Source organism: Lepus europaeus, chromosome 5 (genome assembly GCF_033115175.1).
Source record: "Lepus europaeus isolate LE1 chromosome 5, mLepTim1.pri, whole genome shotgun sequence".
Classification (NCBI taxonomy): domain Eukaryota; kingdom Metazoa; phylum Chordata; class Mammalia; order Lagomorpha; family Leporidae; genus Lepus; species Lepus europaeus.
In genome coordinates, this window is record NC_084831.1 from 36,594,070 (window position 1) to 36,617,300 (window position 23,231).

Genomic DNA, 23,231 nt, shown 5'->3' on the forward strand with positions numbered 1-23,231 from the left:
TTAAAAAGTACATTAAATGCATTTTTTACCTTTAATAATTTTAATTTATGATGGGTTTATTGGGACATAACCCTACTATAAGTCAGAAGTATCAGTAAATGGAATCATCTAATGTATGGCTCTTTGTGACTAGCTTCTCTTCTCTCTCTCTTTAAAAGATTTATTTATTTATATGAAAGGGAGAGTTACAGAGAAGCAGAAGCAGAGAGAGAGGCCTTCCATATGCTGGGTCACTCTTCAAATGGCCAGAATGGCTGAGATGAAGCCAGGAGTCAAGAGCTTTTTCTGAGTCTCCCACATGGGTGCAGGGGCCCAAACACTTGGGCCACCTTTCACTGCTTTACTAGGCACAGTAGCAGGTAGCTGGATCAGAAGTGGAGCAGGGGCTGGTGCTGTGGCATAGTGGGTAAAGCCACTGCCTGCAGTGCCAGCATCCCATATGGATGATGGATGGAGAACCTTTCTCTCTCTGCCTCTCTGTAACTATGCCTTTCAAATAAATAAATAAACTTAAAAAAAAAAAAAAAAGAAGTGGAGTAGCTGGGACATGAACCAGTGTCCATATGGGATGCTGGCACTACAGGCAGATGCCATAGCACCAGCCCCAGATTTCTGTTTCTAAAGGCTGAAAAATATCCTATTGTATGTATAGTCATTTTAAAAAATCATTCAGGCTGGTGCCGTGGCTCAATAGGCTAATCCTCCGCCTTGCAGCGCTGGCACACCGGGTTCTAGTCCCGGTCGGGGCACCGATCCTGTCCCGGTTGCCCCTCTTCCAGGCCAGCTCTCTGCTGTGGCCAGGGAGTGCAGTGGAGGATGGCCCAAGTGCTTGGGCCCTGCACCCCATGGGAGACCAGGAGAAGCACCTGGCTCCTGCCATTGGATCAGCGCAGTGCGCTGGCCATAGCGCGCCAGCCACGGTGGCCATTGGAGGGTGAACCAAGGGCAAAAAGGAAGACCTTTCTCTCTATCTCTCTCTCTCACTGTCCACTCTGTCTGTCAAAAAATTAAAAAAAAAATCATTCATCTGTTAATGGATATTGAAGCTGTTTTCGCTCTTGGCTATTGTGAATAGTGCCACAATGAATACATCTCTTCAAGTTTCTAATTTCAATTCTTTTGAAGTAGGATGACTGAATCAGAAGTGGGATAAATGAATCCTATTACAGTTCTGTTTTTAGTTTTCTGAGGAACTGCCATACTGTTTTCCATAGTGGCTATACCACTTTGCATTCCCAAAAGTGAATAAGGATTCCAATTTTTTCCCAGCTTTATTAATACTTGCATTTTCCCCCATAATAGTCATCCTTACAGCTGTGAGATTTCTCATTGTGATTCTGACTTGCATTTCCTGATGATTAATGATGGTGTATCTTCACTGGAGAAATATTTATTCAAATTCTTAGCCCACTTTAAAATCAAGTTGTAGGCTAATCCTCCGCCTTGCGGCGCCGGCACACCGGGTTCTAGTCCCGGTCGGGGCACCGATCCTGTCCCGGTTGCCCCTCTTCCAGGCCAGCTCTCTGCTGTGGCCAGGGAGTGCAGTGGAGGATGGCCCAAGTGTTTGGGCTCTGCACCCCATGGGAGACCAGGAGAAGCACCTGGCTCCTGCCATCGGAACAGCGCGGTGCGCCGGCCGCAGCGCGCTACCGCGGCGGCCATTAGAGGGTGAACCAACGGCAAAGGAAGACCTTTCTCTCTGTCTCTCTCTCTCTCTCACTGTCCACTCTGCCTGTCAAAAATAAAAAAATAAAATAAAATAAAATAAAATCAAGTTGTTATTTCCCCCCTTTTGCTATCGAGCTGTAGGAATTCCTTATATATTTAAAAAATTAACCCCTTTTCAGATAGATGATTTGCAAATATTTTCTCCATTCTTTATGTTGCCTTTTCACTCTACTGAATGTTTCCTATGTTGGGCAAGAGCTTTATAGTGATGTAGTCCTACCTGTCTATTTTTCCTTTGTTGCCCTTTCATTTCTCTCTCTGTTTTTTAAAATCTATTTATTTATTTGAAAGGCTGAGCCACAGAGAGGCAAAGACAGAGAGAGTAAGAGAGAGAGAGAGGTCTTCCATCTGCTGGTTCACTCCCCAAATGGCCGCAAAAGCCAGAGTTGCACTGATCTGAAGCCAAGAGCCAGGAGCTTCTTCCAGGTCTCCCATTTGGGTGCAGGGTCCCAATCACCTGGGCCATCTTCTACTGCTTTCCCAGGCCATAGCAGAGAGCTGGATTGGAAGCAAAGCAGCCAGGACTCAAACTGACACTCCGATATGGGACACTAGCTTTACCAAGGGGCTTAACCCACTGCATGACCATGCTGGTCCTAAGAGTTTTCTTTTTTGACTCTATTAATATGGTCTGTTACAGGGACTGATTTTCTAATGTTAAAACAACCTTGCATATCTAGGACTAGCCTGAGTTGGCCGTGATGTACTTATCTTTTTTATCTATGATCAAATACAATAAGCTAAAATTTTTATTTATAACATTTGCACCTATGTTCACGAGAAATTAGTCTATAATTTAAAAAAGAAACATTTTTACTTATTGGGCTGGTGTTGAGGCACAGTGCATTAAGTCGCTGCCTACATCACCAGCATATCATATGAATACTGGTTGGGGTCCTGGCTGATTTTTTTTGAAAGATTTATTTATTTACTAGAGAGGCAAAGTTACAGACAGAGAGAGGGAAGACAGGGAGAGAGGTCTTCCATCTACTGGTGGTCATATAAATGGCACAGCCTCTGGGAAATTATGTGGCAGTCTCTTTTTATTTTTTTTTTAAAAGATTTATTTATTTATTGAAAGAGTTACAGAGAGGCATAGGCAGAGAGAGAGAGAGAGAGAGAGAGAGAGAGAGAGGTGTCAGTCTTTCATCCTCTGGTTCACTCCCCAAATGGCCTCAACAGCTGGAGCTGGGCCAATCTGAAGCCAGGAGCCAAGAGTTCCTTCCAGGTCTCCCACGTGGGAGCAGAGGGCCAAGTACTTGGGCCATCTTCTACTGCTTTCCCAGGCCATCAGCAGGGAGCTGGATTGGAAGTAGAGCAGTTGGGACTCAAACTGAAGCCTATATGGGATGCAGGCACTGCAGGCGGATGCTTGATCTATGCCACAGTGCCAGCCCTGCTGATTCACTTCTTCTTCTTCTTTTTTTTTTTTTTTGACAGGCAGAGTGGATAGTGAGAGAGAGAGAGACAGAGAGAAAAGTCTTCCTTTTTGCTGTTGGTTCACCCTCCAATGGCTGCTGCGGCCAGCGCTTCGTGCTGATCTAAAGCCAGGATCCAGGTGCTTCTCCTGGTCTCCAATGCGGGTACAGGGCCCAAGGACTTGGGCCATCCTCCACTGCCTTCCTGGGCCGTAGCAGAGAGCTGGCCTGGAAGAGGGGCAACCGGGATAGAATCCGGCGCCCCGACTGGGACTAGAACCCGGTGTGCCGGCGCCGCAAGGCGGAGGATTAGCCTGTTGAGCCACGGCGCCGGCTGCCAATTCACTTCTGATCCAGATGCCTGCTAATGCACCTGGGAAAGCGGCGGAAGATGGCCCAAGTGCTTGGGCCCCTGCCACCCACTTGAAAGACCCAGATGAAGCTTCTGGCTTCAGCCTGGCACGCCCTGGCTGATGTTGCCATTTGGGGAGTGAACCAGAGGATGAAAGATCTCTCTCTCTAAATCTGCTCTTCAAATAAATACAAGTTTTTACTTATTTATTTGAAAGGCAGACAGACAGATACAGATATACATCTTCTAACTGCTGTTTCATTCTTCAAATATCTGTAACAGTTAGGGCTGGGTCAGGGCACAGCAAGGAGCCTGGAACTCAATCTAGGTCTTCAACATGGGTGACAGGGACCCAAGTATTTGAGTTATCACCTGCTGCCTCCCAGGATCCACAATAGCAGAAAGTTGGAATCAGAAACTGGAGGTAGGAATCAAACCCAGGCACTATGATACGGATGTGGCCATCTCAACCAGTGCTTTAACTGCTACAACAAACTCTTGCTCTGATTTTAACCTTTAAATATTCATTTATTTTTACTTTATTTGAGAGAGACACAGACAGACAGTATGAAAGATCTATCTTCTATTTATTAGTTCACTCTTCAAATGCCTGCAACAGCCAGGGCTGGGTCAGGCTAAGCCAGAAGCGCAAAATCCATTCCGGGTTTCCCTCATGCATGGCAGAGACCCAAGTACTTGAGCCACCCCTCCTGGTGCTTCCCATGATAAGCATTAGCAGGAAGCTGGAACAGGAATCAGAGCTGACACTCAAACACGAGCACTATGATATGAAATGTGGGCATTACAAGTGATATCTTTACCACTACATCAAACACTTACCTCCAGTTTTAACAATTTTTGAGTATAATTCTGTGACATTAAATTGTACAACCACAATGTTGCACCATTATCCATTCTACAATCACAATACAGAATAACCAGGCACTGTCCATTTCTAGAATTTTTCTTTTTTTTTCTTTCTTTTTTTTTAATTTTTGACAGGCAGAGTGGACAGTAGAGGGAGACAGAGAGAAAGGTCTTCCTTTTTACCATTGGTTCACCCTCCAATGGCCGCCGCGGTAGGTGCACTGCGGCCGGCGCACCGTGCTGTTCCAATGGCAGGAGCCAGGTGCTTCTCCTGGTCTCCCATGGGGTGCAGGGCCCAAGCACTTGGGCCATCCTCCACTGCACTCCCTGGCCACAGCAGAGAGCTGGCCTGGAAGAGGGGCAACCGGGACAGGATCGGTGCCCTGACCGGGACTAGAACCCGGTGTGCCGGCGCCGCAAGGTGGAGGATTAGCCTATTGAGCCACGGCGCTGGCCTCTAGAATTTTTCATCACCCCAGAAACTCTGTATAAATTAAATAATTCCTTATTGTCCCAGTTTCTCTATTCTTTGAATTTCTCCTCTATTTTGATTCTAGTCTATTTCACTTTCTGTCTATACAAAATTAAAAAAAAAATTTTAAAAGATGTTATTTATTTATTTGAAAGAGATACAGAGAGAGAAGGAGAGACACAGAGGGGTATCTTCCATCTGCTGGTTCACTTCCCAAATGCTTATAATAGCCAGAGCTAGGCCAGGCTGAAGCCAGGTGCCAGGAGCTTCCCAGGTCTCCCATGTGGGTGCAGGAGCCCAAGGAGTTGGGCCATCATCTGCTGCTTTCCCAGGCACATTAGCACGGAGATGGACAGAAGTGAAGCAGCTAGGACTCGAACCATTGCCCATATGGGATGCTGGCACTGCAGATGGTAATGCGCTGTGCCACAGCACTGGCCCCAATGAACTTACGATATTAACTGTGACCACTGAATAAAGTGATGTCTCCTAGGTTTCTCTAAGCTATAGTAAATTATACTTTTTTCCCTAATTTATGATCAGTCAGTATTTTGTGGAGAGATATTCTAAGGCCATGTAAACATCCCATTAATATTTCTTCACTGTGGCTGTTACCAGGTTACTTGTATAAGTGGAATCACACAGTATTATCCTTTTAGGTCTGACGTATTTCTGTTAGCATTTTTTCAAGATTCATCCACATAGCAGAATATATTCAATTTTCATAGCTGAGTAATAATCCATTGTATGTATATGTCATAGTGTAGTTATCCATTCATGTGTAGATGGACACTCATTTTCAACCCTTGGCTATTGTGAATAATGCCATTATGAACATCGGTATACAAGTATCTTTTTGAGTCCCTATAATCTATTATTCTAGTTAATATACCTAGCTAATTTTTATTCCTCAGTGAGCTTTGGTATTTTGTATCTTTTTTTTAATTTTTGACAGGCAGAGTGGACAGTAGAGGGAGACAGAGAGAAAGGTCTTCCTTTTTACCATTGGTTCACCCTCCAATGGCCGCCGCGGTAGGCGCGCTGCGGCCGGCGCACCACACTGATCCGATGGCAGGAGCCAGGTGCTTCTCCTGGTCTCCCATGGGGTGCAGGGCCCAAGCACTTGGGCCATCCTCCACTGTACTCCCTGGCCACAGCAGAGAGCTGGCCTGGAAGAGGGGCAACCGGGATAGAATCCGGCGCCCCGACCGGGACTAGAACCCGGTGTGCCGGCACCACAAGGCGGAGGATTAGCCTATTGAGCCGCGGCACTGGCCTTTTATTATTGGTTTTAAGCAATTTAGTTTTAAGCAATTTCACAGCTTCTTCCACCAGCAGATTCAAGATTTTTCTCTCTCTGCCTCTGCCTCTCTGTAACTTTTGCCTTTACTTGAAAGGCAGAGTTACACAGAGAGAGAAGGAGAAGGAGAGAGAGAGAGAGAGGGGTCTTCCATCCGCTGGTTCACTCCCCAATTGGTCACAACAGCTGGAGCTATGCTGATCCGAAGCCAGGAGCCAAGAGCTTCTTCAGGGTCTCCCATATGGGTGCAGGGGCCCAAGGACTTGAGCCATCCTCCACTGCTTTCCCAGGCCATAGTAAATAGCCAGATTGGAAGTGGAGCAGCCAGGACTCAAACCGGCGCCCATATGGGATTCCAGCACTGCAGGCGGTGGCTTTACCCACTATGCCACAGTGCTGGCCCCAGTCAATAAATCTTAAAAAAAAAAAAAAAAAAAGATGCATGTAAACTTAAAGGCCTGAGTATCTCTCTATATTGCACACCTTTTGGAAAAATTGCAAGCTCTCATATCTATCAGAGGTTATGTAGTTCTATCTTAAACATCTCTTCATAGGATATTCCAAAGTCCCTGGGAGGCTAACAGGTAATTGGCAATGAACCTCATTTTCTAGACTTTGAAAATAAGGCTCACAAAGGTAAACTTATCATATGGAACTTTATCATATAAAGGCTCTATTTAGAAATCCTCTTAAAACTCATAATTCTGTATGTTCATGGTCCTACAATTAGCTATTAAGGCAAAGTTTTGGCTTGGACACAGGTGCTCTTCTAATGATAGCAATCAATATGAGGTTCCCCCTATCATTCTCAATGGCTGAGGAAGAAGATACAGCCTTTCTTCTCACAAGACTGCAAGCCATCCTTTAACAGGCCATGTGTGTAGACAGGCACAGTGAGGATGCAGGAGCCAAGGTCTACCTATACTCACCTTTGGCAGCTGTCAGCATGGTGGAAGCTAGTTCACACTGCTGTGATTCCAAGTGTCCAAGAGTGAACCAGCGAGGATAACGGCTGGGCACCACAGACACCATATGATGCGGATGAGAAGTGTCGCCTGCAGAAGCTGAGTTTTCTAGAACAGGTAACCTAGAAGATCCAGGAAGAGTCATCAGCTATAATCCAGACCCTGGCCATCCTGGGTCATCTTAGAAAAGTTTGCTCTTTTCTGGGAAGGGACTGGGAAGAAAGGATTAACTAAGAGTTTTGAAGGCTTTTAAATCCATTATTGTACATTATATGAGGTGAATATATAGGCCCTTGCAGAACTCAAGCTGAATAGTCCCTACTGCAAAAAGGTTTAAAAGACAGTTCAAGGTACTTGTGCTGTGGCACAGTGGACTGAGCGTGATGTGCTGGCATCCCACATGGGGGCCGGTTCATGTCCTGGCTGCTCCTCTTCCAATCCAGCTCTCTGCTTATGGCCTGGGAAAGCAGCGGAAGATAGCCCAAGTGCTTGGTCCCCTAAACCCACGTGAGAGATCCAGAAGAAGTTCTGGGCTCCTGGCTTCAGATCAGCTCAGCTCTGGCCATTGCAGCCATTTGGGGAGTGAACCAGTGGATGGAAGATCTCTCTGTCTGTCTTCTCTCTCTCTGTAACTCTTTCAAATAGAATAAATCATTAGTAGGAACTATATAAATAATAAATAAATCAAATCTTTTTTTTAAAAAATAAAGTATATAAGAAATACATATCAAGAAATTTATGGTTTTAGCTGAGGAGTTTCTCCCAGCCTTATGGTCTACTGTAATTCTTCTTCTGTATGGTCTGCTGGACCTCAGAGGTCGATCTGCCTTAACCAAGGATCCTATTCTAGTTTGGAAACAAGATGCCCACAGCTGAAGTCTTGGGGTAAGCATATTTATCTCTATTTCCCTTAAGTTCCTCTGGATATCTGTGTCTGAAAACCATGACTCAGTTGAGCTATGGAAGAACTCAAACCCCTCCCATGCTGTCTAACTGGCCTCAGAGAAAGGAGACTCAGGCCTTGGGTGTTTCATATCTATTAGCATGTCATGGGCTTCTTAGACCACCGCAAGCATAGACAAGGAGACAAGAGAGTCCCTAACAAGGAATCCATGAATGATCACATGAAGATAACTGAGTCATTTTAAAGCAGGCTTGGTGGCAGGTCCCCAGAACTAACAGAGGAAAACAGTAGAAATATAAGCAAAGGAAAAAGAGCACTGGAGACTTCTGCTTCGGTGGAGGCAACTGGGCTGGGGAAGAGCTACCCACCTCATGGCACGTAGGGCTAATTTATAGGACAGGTCTGGATCATGAGGCAGCAGAGCTGAGAACAAATACTTGGCAAAGGTATGCATGGGAACACTCTCTCGGTGGATTACTTCTCCCAGACCACTGAAAGGGCCTCCTGCAGGAAGAAGATAAGCCAGCCAGTCATTTATCAGTATACTTCCATTCATCAGTCTGGAGATGAGAGCCCCCAAGATCCTTTGTGTACCTTTGGTACACATTAATGTCATAAATGTTCCTATAGCTATGCCTATGCCTACGCTCTGATAAAGAGGGAGCCCAAGGACAGGCACTTGACCTAGAAGTTAAGACCCCAGCTAGGATGCCTACCTCCCATATTGGAGTACATGGGTTTGATCCCCAACTCTAGCTCCTGATTCCAATGTCTTCTTGCTAATGCACACCCTGGGAGGCACTATCTATGGGTGAAATATTTGGGTTCCTGCCACCCATGTGGAAGACTTGGATTAAGTTCCTAGCCTTGAGTCCTCCCACTGGTCATTATGGACATTTAGGAGGTGAACAAGCCAATGTGAGCTCTGTCTTTCTTCCTGCCTCTCCAATAAACTTTTTTTTTAAAGAGGCAGCCCAGGGTCACAGGTCAAAGACATCTTGACAATACCCCTTCTCTACTTACCTTCCAGCAGTAAGATGCACTGTTTCCTCAGTGTTTGTACCAACTCATAATCCAGTTGCAGTTCCTGGAGTTGGCTCAGGAGTTGCTCCTCATTACGGCACACCTTGTCCTGTGCATAGAGGCCTTCAGGCATCACTCTCTGTTGACCCATACCCATCAGAGCAACTTCCAGGGCCAAGGAGAGATAGGACTCATTGCTGTTTGAGCAGCCTGCAGCCACAGGTACATGCTGGTACATAGGGAGTCTGCTTTCATTCATATCTGAGGGCAACAGGTCAATAGTACAGGAAAGTTGAATCAGAACCACAGAGCATTAAGAAAAATATACTGAGAAAAGGTAACAGAGAATCACAAAAATTCCTACCTACCTCCTTCCTAATATAGAGGTGTTAGGCCAGTAGGGGAAATATAAAATCTTATCTTTTGCTAGTACATTATAGAATGTCATAGTTGTCTGATTTTTGTCTGTCTCTTTCACTAGGGTGTGGATACCCGCAATGGTGGAAAACCTCCTTTCTATCAAGGGTCATCTGGGTATTTATAACATTATTCATGGGCCATACAAAATTATCAACTTAAAAATTAGCCTGCTATAGATTTATTGAACTTCGAGTCCTGCCTGCAGTTGCCTTGGCAGGGCCAGATCAAATGATTTTGGAGGCATTATTCGATGCATGGGCCAGATGTTCCCCACCCCTGCAAAGTATGAGACTATCTTGTTGCTCCAGTTATCTTCAGGGCCTGGCATCTGGGAGAAGTTAAGTATATGTCAGTTTTGAACAGATAAACCTCAAGTTTTCAAGATGTAAATGTCACTGTGCAGATGAAACAGACCAAATGTGCCTATTCCTTTTGCAGGGGATGAGAGGAAAGATAAGAGCAGCCTACCTTGTTTGGGGACCACCCTTTATATCTCTACTCAGAGAAATCTGAATTCATCCATTTATAATCCATTTATAATGTCTATGTTTCACCACTGAATTCACAATTTCAGGAAAAGAACACAGGTACAAGCCAGAGTCTTGGTTTCTTTTTTTTTCCCTTCAACCATCCCTTAAGTATTTATGTAAGACTATTACATGGCAGGTGGTATACTAAGTGCTAGGAACACAAAGATAGGTAAGTCATAATTTCTGCTTTAGTAGATGATAGTATAGTCAGAGATACTCATTTGTAAATAAAGCATAATATATTAAACAGTAAAGCAGATGTATGTATATGATATACTGATGTCATAAAGGAAGAATAAATTGCTTCTATCTAGTTCTGGCTACTCTGAAACTCTGTTAGATTACTTTTTATCTCTCATTTGTAAAATTGGTACAAAACTATGATGTGGGAGAAAGTTCAAAGGAAATCAGAAAGTATAATGTAATTGCAAGGGATACACACAATCTTGATGGAAGTCTTCTCCCACTTCCAGACTGCTCTGATGCACTGGTCTCTGACTCCTGAAATTGTTATACCCCTTTTAGTTCCCCTTGAACCATACTCTATAGTCATTTATCGTAGGAAACTGAAAGGAGCAAGGAAGCCTGGCAAGGTAAAATTTGAAAGTAGGACAGGGCTAGACAGGGTGGAAAGCAAAGTAGGAAAAAGAGGAAGCCTGAGGAAATCTACAGATGGCCCAGTTTGGACAACAAGGTCAAAAAGGTACAGGAAGGGTAAAACACAGTCTGGCAGGGAGAGAAGGGCTGCTAAGAGCAGTGCAGGCTTGCCTCCGGCTGACCCCATACCTGACACTTCCAGATAGCCATCATCATTCAGGCGGCAGGCTTCAGTCAAAGTGAGGAAAAGGCAGCCAATGGGATCCAGGGGGTGGCCCACCCAGCCCTCCAGGTTTGTGATGGTTGTAGTTCCTCTTTGCAACAGCTCTGGGAACAAGCAGGTCAAAGTTTCAGAGAGCAACACAGAAACACTATTCTTTCCCTGCCTGGGTCTCCTTATCAGACTCACTTAAACCTTGACCTTGAAGGTAAAAGTAAAGCTTCCCTTATTTTCATGCCTTAGGTTGATAGGACTGGTTACAAGCTCACCAACCACCTCTTTAAGGTCAAGTTGCAGCTGACAGTGCGTACATAAATACAACTTTACAGTTTGAACAGAGTTTTCTCAGGCCAGATCCTAGAGAGTATTTCAACTGCCCTGTGAGAGAGGCAGGCAGGTTTACTGTTCCTGTTTTACAGATGAGAAAACTGGGACTTATGAAGTTCAAGTGAGGTATTCTACATGGCAGATGAAATGATTTGAAATTGCCTAGCTCTTGCCATTCTTTGATACTTAAATGAAAATTAAGGTCTGCGCCTTGCATCCTCTGAGACTTCTCATCAGCCTTAGGCCTGAGGGGATAGACGGCTCTTAATCACTGTACCTTTCTTCTGATGCTTGTAAATTTCCAGCTGCCGCTGCTGCTGCAACCTCAGAGTATTAATAATGGCCACCGTGAGTCTGAGGGCCTCTTTAGGATAACCGTGGGAACGCAGGGCATCAACCCGAGCACAGGCTGTAGGCACATGCTCTGCCAGATAAGAAAAAAATATTTCAGTCTGGTTAAAATTTAAAATCGTTTGCTTGATAAACACAGTCTGTGGTCAGTTCAGTTCCTTGGATTTGACGTGACATCTACTATATACTAGGAAGCTATGTTTTTATCTTTAAGGATGTAAAAAGTTGAATAAGTCATAGATGCTACCTTAAAAGAGCTACCTTGGGCCGGCGCCGCGGCTCAATAGGCTAATCCTCCGCCTTGCGGCGCCGGCACACCGGGTTCTAGTCCCGGTCAGGGCACCGATCCTGTCCCGGTTGCCCCTCTTCCAGGCCAGCTCTCTGCTGTGGCCAGGGAGTGCAGTGGAGGATGGCCCAAGTACTTGGGCCCTGCACCTGGCTCCTGCCATCGGATCAGCGCGGTGCGCCGGCAGCAGCGCACCTATCGCGACAGCCATTGGAGCGTGAACCAACGGCAAAGGAAGACCTTTCTCTCTATCTCTCTCTCACTGTCCACTCTGCCTGTCAAAAAATTTAAAAAAAAAAAAAAAAAAAAAAGAGCTACCTTGTAGGCTCAACATGGTGGGATGGTATAAAAAGGGACCCACAAATAATATAATAAAATGTAGTAATTCTTTGTGAGCATCTATGGGAACCCAGTGGAGGTAGTAAGTAACTGCTCAAAGGGAAAAGCCTATTCATTTATTAATCCTACATTTACTGAAAACCTATTTTGTGCCAGGTAGTATGCTGGACAAAGGATGTACAACGATGGAAAAGAAAGTCACTGCTCTCAAAGAACTTACAAATGACACATAAACAGATAATTACAAAACAATTAACAAAGAAGTGACATCTAAGCTGGACTTTATTTATTTATTTTTTTAAAAAACAGTTTTATTTTGGCCAGCGCCACAGCTCACTTGGCTAATCTTCTGCCTGCGGCATCGGCACCCCGGGTTCTAGTCCTGGTTGGAGCGTCGGGGTCTGTGCTGGTTGCTCCTCTTCCAGTCCAGCTCTTTGCTGTGGCACAGGAAGGCAGTGGAGGATGGCCCAAGTGCTTGGGCGCTGCACCCACATGGGAGACCAGGAGGAAGCCCCTGGCTCCTGGCTTAGGATTGGTGCAGCACACTGGCCATAGCGGCCATTTCGGGGGTGAACCAACAGAAGGAAGACCTTTCTCTCTCTCTCTCTCACTGTCTAACCCTGTCTGTCAAAAAATAAAAAAATTAAAAAAAATAATTAAAAAAAGATTTATTTTATTTATTTGAAAAAGTTACAGAGAGAGAGGTAGAGACAGAGACAGAGAGAGAGAGAGAGAGAGGTCTTCTATCTGCTGCTTTACTCCCCAAATGGCCACAACGGCTGGAGCTGAGCCGATCTGAAGCCAGGAGCCAGGGGCTTCCTCTGGATCCCCGACACGGGTGCAGGGGCCCAAGGACCCGGGCCATCCTCTGCTGCTTTCCGAGGCACATTAGCAGAGAGCTGGACTGGAAGTAGAGTAGCCAGGACTTGAACTGGCGCCCATATGAGATGCCAGCACTGTAGGCCGGGGCTTTAACCTGCTTTGCCACAGCACTGGCCTCTGAGCTGGGCTTTAAAGGACAAGCAAAATTTTAAATAGGAGGCAAACAGGGAAAGATATTCCTGGCAAAGGGAACATGTAAGCAAATGCATGTAAGTACAAAAAGAATTCTATATAACATCAGATTATAATTAATTATGTTAATTATAATTATACTAATTCCATGCAGCTAGAGTTAAGTTATGTGGTTAGAGATAGCCTGAAAAAGTAGGGTCTAGAATGTAGAGTTAAAAGTTTTAAAAAAATTTTACTTATTTGAGAAAGAGAGAGATCTACCACCTGCTAGTTCACTCCTCAAATGCCTGCAATGGCTAGTAAAGGGCTTAACTGAAGCTGTACATCAGAACTCAATCCAAGTCTCCCACGGTTACCTCCTAGGGTCTACACTAGCAGGAAGCTGGAGTCATATTGAACCGAGGTAGTCTGATACGGGACACAGGTGTGTTGATAGGCTCTTAACTGCTAGGCTAAACACCCAATCCTAGGACGTTTTAAAGAACTCTGAATGCCAACCTCAGGAATTTGGGTATATCTTGGTGGTATCAGACTACCAAAGGCTTATAAATAGGTGAGCAATTATAACAAGCTTTATGGTGTATTTTGTGACTTCTTTTAAAGGTAACATTAAAAGTTATAGAGCAGGGGCTTGTGCTGTGGCACAGCAGGTTAAAGCCCTGGCCTGAAGCATCAGCATCCCATATGGGCACCAGTTCAACTCCTGGCTGCTCCACTTCCAGTCCAGATCCCTGCTAATGTACCTGGGAAAGCAGCAGAGGATGGCCCAGGTTCTTGGGCCCCTGCATTCATGTGGGAGATCCAGAGGAAGCCCCTGGCTCCTGTCTTCGGATTGGCTCAGCTCCGGCTGTTGTGGCCAATTGGGGAGTGAACCAGCGGATGGAAGACCTCTCTCTCTGTCTCTATCTCTCTCTGTAACTTTTTCAAATAAATAAAATAAATATATATATTTTAAATGTTATAGAGCAGCCTGTGCTGTGGCATAACAGGTTAAGCTGCCGCCTGCAGTGCCAACATCCCATATGAGTGCTGGTTCAAGTCCCGGCTGTTCCACTTCTGATCCAGTTCTCTGCTATGGCCTGGGAAAACAGTGGAAAATGGCCCAAGTTCTTGGGCACCCAAACCTCACCTCTCTGTCTCTGTCTCTCTCTCTCTATTTCTTTGTGGCTCTGCCTTTCAAATAAATAAATAAATCATAAAAGGTTATAGAAATAATTGCAGAAAATTTCAAAATAAATAAGCAAAATATAAAATAAAAATCAGAAATAACTACTCTTTCCAGTTTCATATTTACCCAAACTTTTCCATTAATTTTTATGAAAAATATAAAATTATTGCTTTATAACTGGCTTTTCTATTTAATAGCATATTGTAAATAGTTTTCCATATCACTAAATATGCTTCTATAACATTAAAATGTTTGTATATCATTCCACTGAAGATGCATATATCTAATGAATTAATCAGTCTCCTACTGTTGGATACTTAGATGGTTTCCAATTTTCCCCACCTTTTCCCTCTAAAGAACCTCCTAGTTTTATGCATACTTTTATTAATTGAGAGAGAGAGGCAGAGAGAAAGGTCTTCCTTTTGCCATTGGTTCACCCTCCAATGGCCGCCGCGGCTGGCGCGCTGCGGCTGGCGCACCACGCTGTTCCGAAGGCAGGAGCCAGGTGCTTCTCCTGGTCTCCCATGGGGTGCAGGACCCAACCACTTGGGCCATCCTCCACTGCACTCCTGGGCCACAGCAGAGAGCTGGCCTGGAAGAGTGGCAACCGGGACAGAATCCGGCGCCCCAACCGGGACTAGAACCCAGTGTGCCAGCGCCACTAGGCGGAGGATTAGCCTGTTGAGCCACGGCGCCGGCCTGATATGTACATTTTTTCACATGCTTGTTCAGTTTTTCTCCGAATGTGTTGGATTAGAGAAGAGCAAAGATTATCAGAGAGAACTTCAGCTAGTAACTGACAGTTTAGTAAGGCTTTTAAGAAAAAGGCACATCTTCAGATTTAGCAAGATCTTGAGAAAGACAAAAATATGAGGTGTGGATGGAGGCAAGGGAATTAGGAGAAGACAATGAAAATTTAAGTCATTTATTTTAAGACTCAGGAAAAAATATTTTAAAAAAAGAACTTCTATTTTGGAATGGGCATCCTGTAATAAAGTCAAGGACAGACTGATAGGAAGTCAGTCAGGAACAGGTTTCAGAGGAGGATTTAAACTCAAGATGGAATGGATCTATCCTATTATTATGGATAGTAGGAAGGAAGACAGCTTGGTGACATGCAGATTGTGTCCTAGTCACTAGCACAAAGTAACTTAGTGTCAAACTTAGTGCCTTTTTTTTTTTTTTTTTTAATTTTTGACAGGCAGAGTGGACACTGAGAGAGAGAGACAGAGAGAAAGGTCTTCCTTTTGCCGTTGGTTCACCCTCCAATGGCCGCCGCGGTAGCGCGCTACGGCCACGGCCGGCGCACCGCGCTGATCCGATGGCAGGAGCCAGGTGCTTCTCCTGGTCTCCCATGGGGTGCAGGGCCCAAGCACTTGGGCCATCCTCCACTGCACTCCCTGGCCACAGCAGAGAGCTGGCCTGGAAGAGGGGCAACCGGGACAGGATTGGTGCCCCGACCGGGACTAGAATCCGGTGTGCCGGTGCCGCAAGGCGGAGGATTAGCCTAGTGAGCCGTGGCGCCGGCCAGTGCTTTTTTTTTTTAAGCAAAAGATATAGTTTCAGAGTAGAATACAATGTCACTCAGTCATTGTGGATTGAGAGAGCCTGTGAACTGAAAACTAATGGTTTTATTAGTACTCTTTGAGATGTATTAACTCCTTTCCCCTCCCAAAGCTTAGAGGACAGGATATGAATTCCTATTCAAGATTACTCTACCTCAGCTGAGAACATATGCACACGGCTTAGGCTTCAAATAAATATCCCGAGTCCCTAGTAAAGGTGCAAAAGGTCTGTGTGAAAACTGTCCAGATTCTAGCTGGTGTTGCTAGTACCTGTGAAGATGTCAGGCCTGGTACAAGGTAAGGCCAGGCTCTGAAATAGAAGAGGGATAGACTTACCAAGCCACAGTGGCTGGCCTTGAGAATTAAACAGTAGTCTGTCACTTTCCCGCTGGCAGATGGGAGCTGTATATTTATCGCTGTTGATTATTCGCTGTAGGTGGCTGTCCTGCCAATGTAATTCACGGCCCTCAATGGCTCTAGTGAACACTGTTCTTCTTGGTCTGGATAAGGAGTCTGGGGAAAGGAAAAAATGCAGCAGTACATGATGGATCATTTTTTAAAAGATTTATTTATTTTATTTTATTTGAAAGACAGAGTTACAGAGAGAGGAGAAACAGAGAGAAAAAGAAAGAGAGACAGATCCTCCCTTTTTTGGTTCACACCACAAATGGCCGCAACAACTGGGGCTGGGCCAGGCTGAAGCAAGGAGCCAAGAACTTCTTCAGGGTCTCCCATGTGGGTGCAGGGGTCCAAGGACTTGGGCCATCCTCCATTGCCCTCCCAGATGTATTAGCAGGGTGTTGGATTGGAGTGGAGCAGCCAGGGCTTGGACTGGTGCTGGTATGGGATGCCAGCACTGCAGGCTGTTGCTTAACCCTCTGTGCTACAGCGTCCGCCCCTACGATGGATACTTTGAAGTTCTATCAGTGGGTCTTCTTCAGGGTGGGTGGCTGGACAGAAGAATAGTATATGGGTAGCAAGAGCAACCACTCTGCTTTCTGTCTGGGTATCTCTTATGTTGCCTCCTCTTGGATAAACTTTTATTTTAAAAAACTATTTATTTGTAAGACAGAGTAATAGAGAGAGGAAGAGACACAGAGAAAGAGATATCCATCCAAAATGGCAGCAACAGCCACGGCTGGGCTAAGCTGAAGCCAAGATCCAGAAACTCCATCTGGGTCTCCCACATGGGTATCATGGAAACAAGTACTTGGGGCATCTTCTGTTGTATTCCCAGGTGCAATAGCAGGAAGATGGTTTGAAAACAAAGTAGCCAGCATGTGAAAAGGCACTCCAAAATGGACTGGTGTCACAAGTGGTTGCTTATCCCACTGAGACACAACACTGGTCCCCTTTCAGTGTATCTGTACTCTCTATGGGGAGAACTTTTCTGCATAGAGCCGTGGCTACTACCTTCCTCTTTCTAAAGAAAACCAATTTCTCCTGGGACCCAGAGTCACATGAAAGACAGGAGAGGCAGTGATACCCAACTGCTCAATCATGATGATATGTAATGCTTCCATAGAGGTCAGAGGTAGACAAAAGCAGCTACATAATTTCTCTAGCGAATCCATAACTTGTTTCATATATAGCAGGATACTTTACAGTCTCAGTACCTTAAGGGCTTTCACAAAATTCATATTAAAAGCCGAAAAAGACCTGAAGCCCTCTATATTCTAGGGCTATTTCTTATATAGAAAAGTTTCTAAAAAGATAACATTTGAAGAAAGATCTGTAGGAGTTCAGGGGCAAGCCTTATAGATAATTAAGAGGCAGGAGGAATAGCAAGTACCAAGTCCTGGGGGCAGGAATATATTTGGAGTGTTACAGGATGTGAGGAGGGCCACTATGGCTGGGATGGAATGAGCAAGCAGAAGAATCAAAGATGGAGCCAAAGAGATACTGGCGAGCCAGTCATGGAGGACCTTGGAGGCCATGTGTGAAAGATGAATTTGAGTGATATGAGAAACTATTGGTGGGCTGTGAAGGAATATGATGATACTTGCATTTTAAAAATACAACTCTGGCTGCAGTATTGAGAATAGATTATAAGCTGGAAGGGCAGAAGCAGGAGAAGGAGTTACATGGCCACAGCAATAATCTGTGAGATGACAGTAGCTGGCCAAAGCAGTTAAGTGGTGGAGATGATTAAGTAGTTGGATTCTAGATATATTCTGGAGGTAAATGCTATCTAGGATTTGTTCATTGATTAGATCTGGGATGAGCAAAAAAGAGAATGAAGAATATGCTAAGGTTCTTTTGAAAAAAACATTTATTTATTTAAAAGGCAGAGCAATAGAGAGATGGAGGGAGGAAGAGAGAGGAACAGAGAGGGAGGGAGGGAGGAAGGGTAAGGGAGAGAAAGAGAGAGAGAGAGAGAGAAATCTTTAATCTACTGGTTCATCCCCCAAATAGCTGCAATAGTCAGGGCTCAGCCATGCTGAAACAAGGAACCAGAAACTCCATCCTGGTCTCTCACAAGGATGGAGTACCCAAGTACATGAGTCATCTTCCACTGCCTTCCTAGGTACATTAACAGGAAGCTGGATCAGAAGTGGGTGAGCCAGAATTGAACTGGCACTCCAATATAGGATGCCAGCCTTACAAATGGCAGTTTAACTCAGTGTGCAAAATGCCAGCCCTTAAGGTTTTTACAGATAGAGTTACCATATATAGACAGAGAAGAAAGACTGCAGGAAGAATAAGTTTGGGTGGGACTTGAGGGTAAAAAATTCTGCTAAGATCCCTATTAATACATATAAGTAGAAATAAAAAAAATAGCAGTTAAATACACAAGGATGGAGTCAGAGGAAAGGTCTGAGCAAGATAGATACATCTGGGAGTTGTTAGAACAGATAATTATTGAAACAACTCAAACAGTGCAATCTCCAAAGGAGTTGGAAAAGAATCTCAGCCTGATGACTAAAGCCATGGGAATCACAGCATTTTTAGGTAGGGAAGTGGGGAAGATAGTATATTTAGAAGGAGGGGTCAATGAAGTAATGTGAATCAAGAGAGAGTAGTGTTTTGGAAATCAAATGACAAAGGTGCTTCAAGGAGAGAGTGATCAATATGTTAAAAATTACTGATAGGGGCCGGTGTCGCGGCTCACTTGGTTAATCCTCTGCCTGCGGCGCTGGTACCCCGGGTTTTAGTCCTGGATGGGGTGCCAGGTTCTGTCCCGGTTGTTCCTCTTCCAGTCCAGCACTCTGCTGTGGCCCGGGAAGGCAGTGGAGGATGATGGCCCAAGTGCTTGGGCTCCTGCGCCCGCATGGGAAACCAGGAGGGAGCACCTGGCTCCTGGCTTCAGATCGGCGCAGTGCCGGCCATAGCAGCCATCTGGGGGGTGAACCAGCGGAAGCAAGACTTCTCTCTCTCTCTCTCTCTCTCTCTCTCTCTCTCACTGTCTAACTCTGCCTGTCCAAAAAAAAATTACTGATAGGTCAAGTATGATTACAACTGAGAATTAAGCACAAGATTAGGCAATGGTTAGCATCAGTAACCAGAACAAGAGCTGTTTCAGCACTTTCAGTGGGACTGAAAGCCTGACTGGAATAAGTACACTGGATAAGATTAGAGGAAATGGAGACTAAATAAATACTATTGTTTTGAATAATTTGTCTTAATTCTACCACCTAGTTCTACCACCTAAAAGTCCAGTAGCTAGAGAGGCATGTGAAATCACAAGAGTATTTTCAGCAGAAAAAAAAAAATCCTATTGTTTGCAACAAAATAGATGAAACTGGAAAACATGATACTCAGTGAAATAAGCCAGTCCCAAAAGGACAAATAACATATGTTCTCCCTGATCTGTCATAACTAATAGAGTATCTAAAACGTAATTGACAGAAGTGAAACTGACACTTTGAGTTGCAATGACTTTGAACAGCCCTTGTCTTGACTGTGAGGAACATTTTTTTTTCATACTATTTGTTGAACTCTTAGTATGGAGTTAATTGTATGTGTAAAAAGTTAATTGAAAATAGTTCTTAGGAGCCGGTGCCATGGCGCACTAGGTTAATCCTCCACCTGGGGTGCCGGCATCCCATATGGATGTTGGTTTGAGACCTGGCTGCTTCTCTTCCGGTCCAGCCCTCTGCTGTGGCCCTGGAAGGCAGTGGAGGATGGCCCAGGTGCAGACCTCCCTGCACCTGCATGGGAGACCAGGAGGAGGCACTTGGCTCCTGGCTTTGGATTGGCGTACTCCGGCCATTGCAGCCATTTTGGGGAGTGAACCAACAGAGGGAAGACCTTTCTCTCTGTCTCTCTCTCTCTCTCACTGTCTGTAACTCTACCTGTCAAATAAATAAATAAATAAAATCTTAAAAAAAAAAGAAAAGAAAAGAAAATACGGCCAGCGCCGTGGCTCACTAGGCTAATCCTCCACCTGCGGCACCGGTACCCCGGGTTGTAGTCCCGGTTGGGGTGCCAGTCCTGTCCCAGTTGCTCCTCTTCCAGTCCAGCTCTCTGCTCTGGCCCGGGAGTGCAGTGGAGGATGGCCCAGGTCCTTGGGCCCTGCACCTGCATGGGAGACCAGGAGAAGCACCTGGCTCCTGGCTTCAGATCAGTGCAGCGCGCCGGCCACAGAGCGCTGCCTGTAGCGGCCACTTGAGGGGTGAACCAACGGAAAAGGAAGACCTTTCTCTTTCTCTCTCTCTCTCTCTCTCTGTCTGTCTAACTCTGCCTGTTTAAAAAAAAAAAAGAAAATAGATCTTAGTAAAAAATAAGAATGAGAATAGGAGGGGGAGGAGGAAGAAGGGTGAAGTGCAAGTGGGAGGGTGGGTAAGGTGGGAGGAAATACTGTGCTCCTAAAGTTGTATTTACGAAATACATGAAGTTTGAATTCCTTAAGTAAGAGGTTTCTGGGGGAAAAAAAAGAGTGCTTTTTATTTTGTTTTGTTTTGGGATGGGAGATACTACAATGTGCTTATATACTCATAATAATAATTCAAGGAAAAAGAAAAAAAATCTGTGATGTCAGAGATAATTCCTAGTGTAATATACCAGATTAAAAAAAAAATAGAATAAAACCTTTAGAATAAGTGCAGAGCACTCATGGTGAGGGGATGAGAGAGATATATTAATCACAACTTGAGAAGACTGCAGAGGAAGCAATGTCCTCAAAGGAGAGCCAGTAATGTATAACAAGAAAGAAACCGCCAGACTGGAGACATGTGTATATATATATACACATATATGTATATATGCATTTGACCTTTTCTATTCTATTCAAAATCAGTTCTAAAAGGATGCTTCCTGTGTTGTTGGAGGCTGGATGAGTGCTAAGAAGGTATAGCTAAAAGAAGTGGTAAAACTGTAAACTTTTAACTTTTATTTACCTTATTTGTCTAAAAACATAGATAATTAGTTATGGTAGAGTAAAAGAAAGCCAAGTGAAAACAGCAATTCAAGCCATTTACTCCTTGAGATTAAAAATACCAAGAGTTAGGGTAGGTGCTGTGGTGTAGTGGGTAAAGCCACTGCCTGCAGTGCCAGAATCCCATATGGGCACCAGTTCCAGTCCCGGCTGCTTCTCTTCCTATCCCGCGCTCTGCTACGGCATGGGAAAGCGGTAGAAGTGGCCCAAGTCCTTGAGCCCCTGCACTTACGTGGGAGACCTGGAAGAAGCTCCAGGCTCCTGGCTTTAGATCAACCCAGCTCCGGCTGTTGTGGCCATTTGGGGAGTGAACCAGAAGATGGAAGACCTTTCTCTCTCTGCCTCTGCCTTTTTGCAACTCTGCCTTTCAAATAAATAATAAATAAACCTTAAAAATTTTTATTAAAAATCTTTTAAAAAATACCAAGAGTTATCACTTAAAATAAAAGAGACAAAATATAAAAATCAGTGTCTGATAAGACCTCTTACCAATAAAGGCTTTCAATGGGCTACAGAACAGTTAGTTCCCAATATCAAATTACCTTAGTTAGATGTACTAATAGGATATGATGCTGATGTCTGCTGAGGTCTGTAGGCCAGTAGGCAGAAAAGGTACAGTATCACTGCACTGGATTTGTCTTTTTTTTCAAATTTTTAAAGATTTTATTATCTATTTGACAGAGTTACAGAGAGAGGGACAGAGAGAAAGGTCTTCCTTCCGTTGGTTCACTCTCCAAATGGCCACCACAGCCAGAGCTGCACCGATCCAAAGCCAGGAGCTAGGTTCTTCTTCCCAGTCTCCCACACAGGTGCAGGGGCCCAAGGACTTCTTCTACTTGGGCCATCTTCTACTGCTTTCCCAGGCCATAGCAGAGAGCTAGATTAGAAGTGGAACAGCTGGGTCTCGAACCGTCTCCCATATGGGATGCCGGTGCTTCAGGCCAGGGCGTTAACCACTGTGTCACAGCACCAGCCCCAGGATACTTTTAAAAGTTGGTTTTGGTAGGCTTTCTATCCCTCCCTTGAGTTAGGTCTTCTGAGCAAAAACCAACCCCAACTTAGGCCAAGATCTTTTAGGCTTTATAAAGAACCTGAAGTGTAAAGAATCATCATGCCAGGCACTGTTAAGACACTCCAGAAGGGGGAAGAGGACAGCATCCCAATGTCAAAGACAAAAGCTTATCCTTATAGTTTGGCATTTCAAGATGAACAAAAAGACAGACTTCTTATTTAGGATGACAATCCTGACATCCAAAAAGCTGTCCAGCCTCCACTGTTCTAGGGCTTTACCCACCTTTTGAAGTTCCAGGCACTAAGAGTCTAAAAGGATACTTGGCTCACCTGAGCTGTGATTAGCATTCTGGGGAAGTGCATTGGTGATGTTGGGCAGCTCGTGTCCATAGTTCCCATCCTCCAGAGGACAGACATCCAGGTCGCTCCATTTCTGCAGCTGTTGTAGCCAACAGGATTTTTCCTCCAGTTTGCAGTGGGGATTTAAAATTATGCACACCCATAAAGCCCCTGGAAAATAAAGCAACCCACATTCTTGACATCTCTCCTTTGATTATGTAAGCCTTAATGTTTCAGTTTCACTTTTAGGTGGTAGAGAAAGACTCCAAATTAAAAAAAAAAAAAAAAATTAGGTAAGATTTTCAGAACCAGCTTATTTTTCCATCCTAAAGCTTCCTTAAAGCAGAGAGATTATCTTGATATCTGGATGTGAGTGTCTGTAATGTGAGACAAGGCAGCTTTAGGCTTGAATTCTGAACTCAAATCTGCAGTTTAATAAGAATTTACTGAGAGCCTTCAAAAGCTCTGTGCTGGTGAATAAGACACTATTGCTACCTTGATAGGCTATCTAGTAAGGGAGACAGATGAATAAACATAATGCTATTTGAATATATTAAGTGTTAAGGTATATTGAGGGCATAATATCAGCATAGAGGAAGGGCATTTAGTACAAGGATGGGATTGAAAGGGAGGTGCTTAGAAAATGTTTCATATTTTG

The 23,231-nt window shown here is 44.5% G+C and overlaps 1 protein-coding gene across 5 annotated transcripts in view; it reads right to left on the reverse strand.

Moving 5' to 3' along the window:
• Window positions 1-23,231, reverse strand: part of ZSWIM5 (zinc finger SWIM-type containing 5) — a 210,615-nt gene that overhangs the window by 23,492 nt on the left and 163,892 nt on the right. For all 5 annotated transcript variants that reach the window (XM_062191178.1, XM_062191174.1, XM_062191175.1 and 2 more), the window contains 7 exons: window positions 22,565-22,744; window positions 16,183-16,359; window positions 11,401-11,547; window positions 10,766-10,903; window positions 9,030-9,290; window positions 8,375-8,510; window positions 7,067-7,224 (listed from right to left, as the gene is read on the reverse strand). In XM_062191178.1, coding sequence (XP_062047162.1) covers window positions 7,067-7,224; window positions 8,375-8,510; window positions 9,030-9,290; window positions 10,766-10,903; window positions 11,401-11,547; window positions 16,183-16,359; window positions 22,565-22,744 — 1,197 coding nt within the window. The remainder of the gene's footprint in view (window positions 1-7,066; window positions 7,225-8,374; window positions 8,511-9,029; window positions 9,291-10,765; window positions 10,904-11,400; window positions 11,548-16,182; window positions 16,360-22,564; window positions 22,745-23,231) is intronic.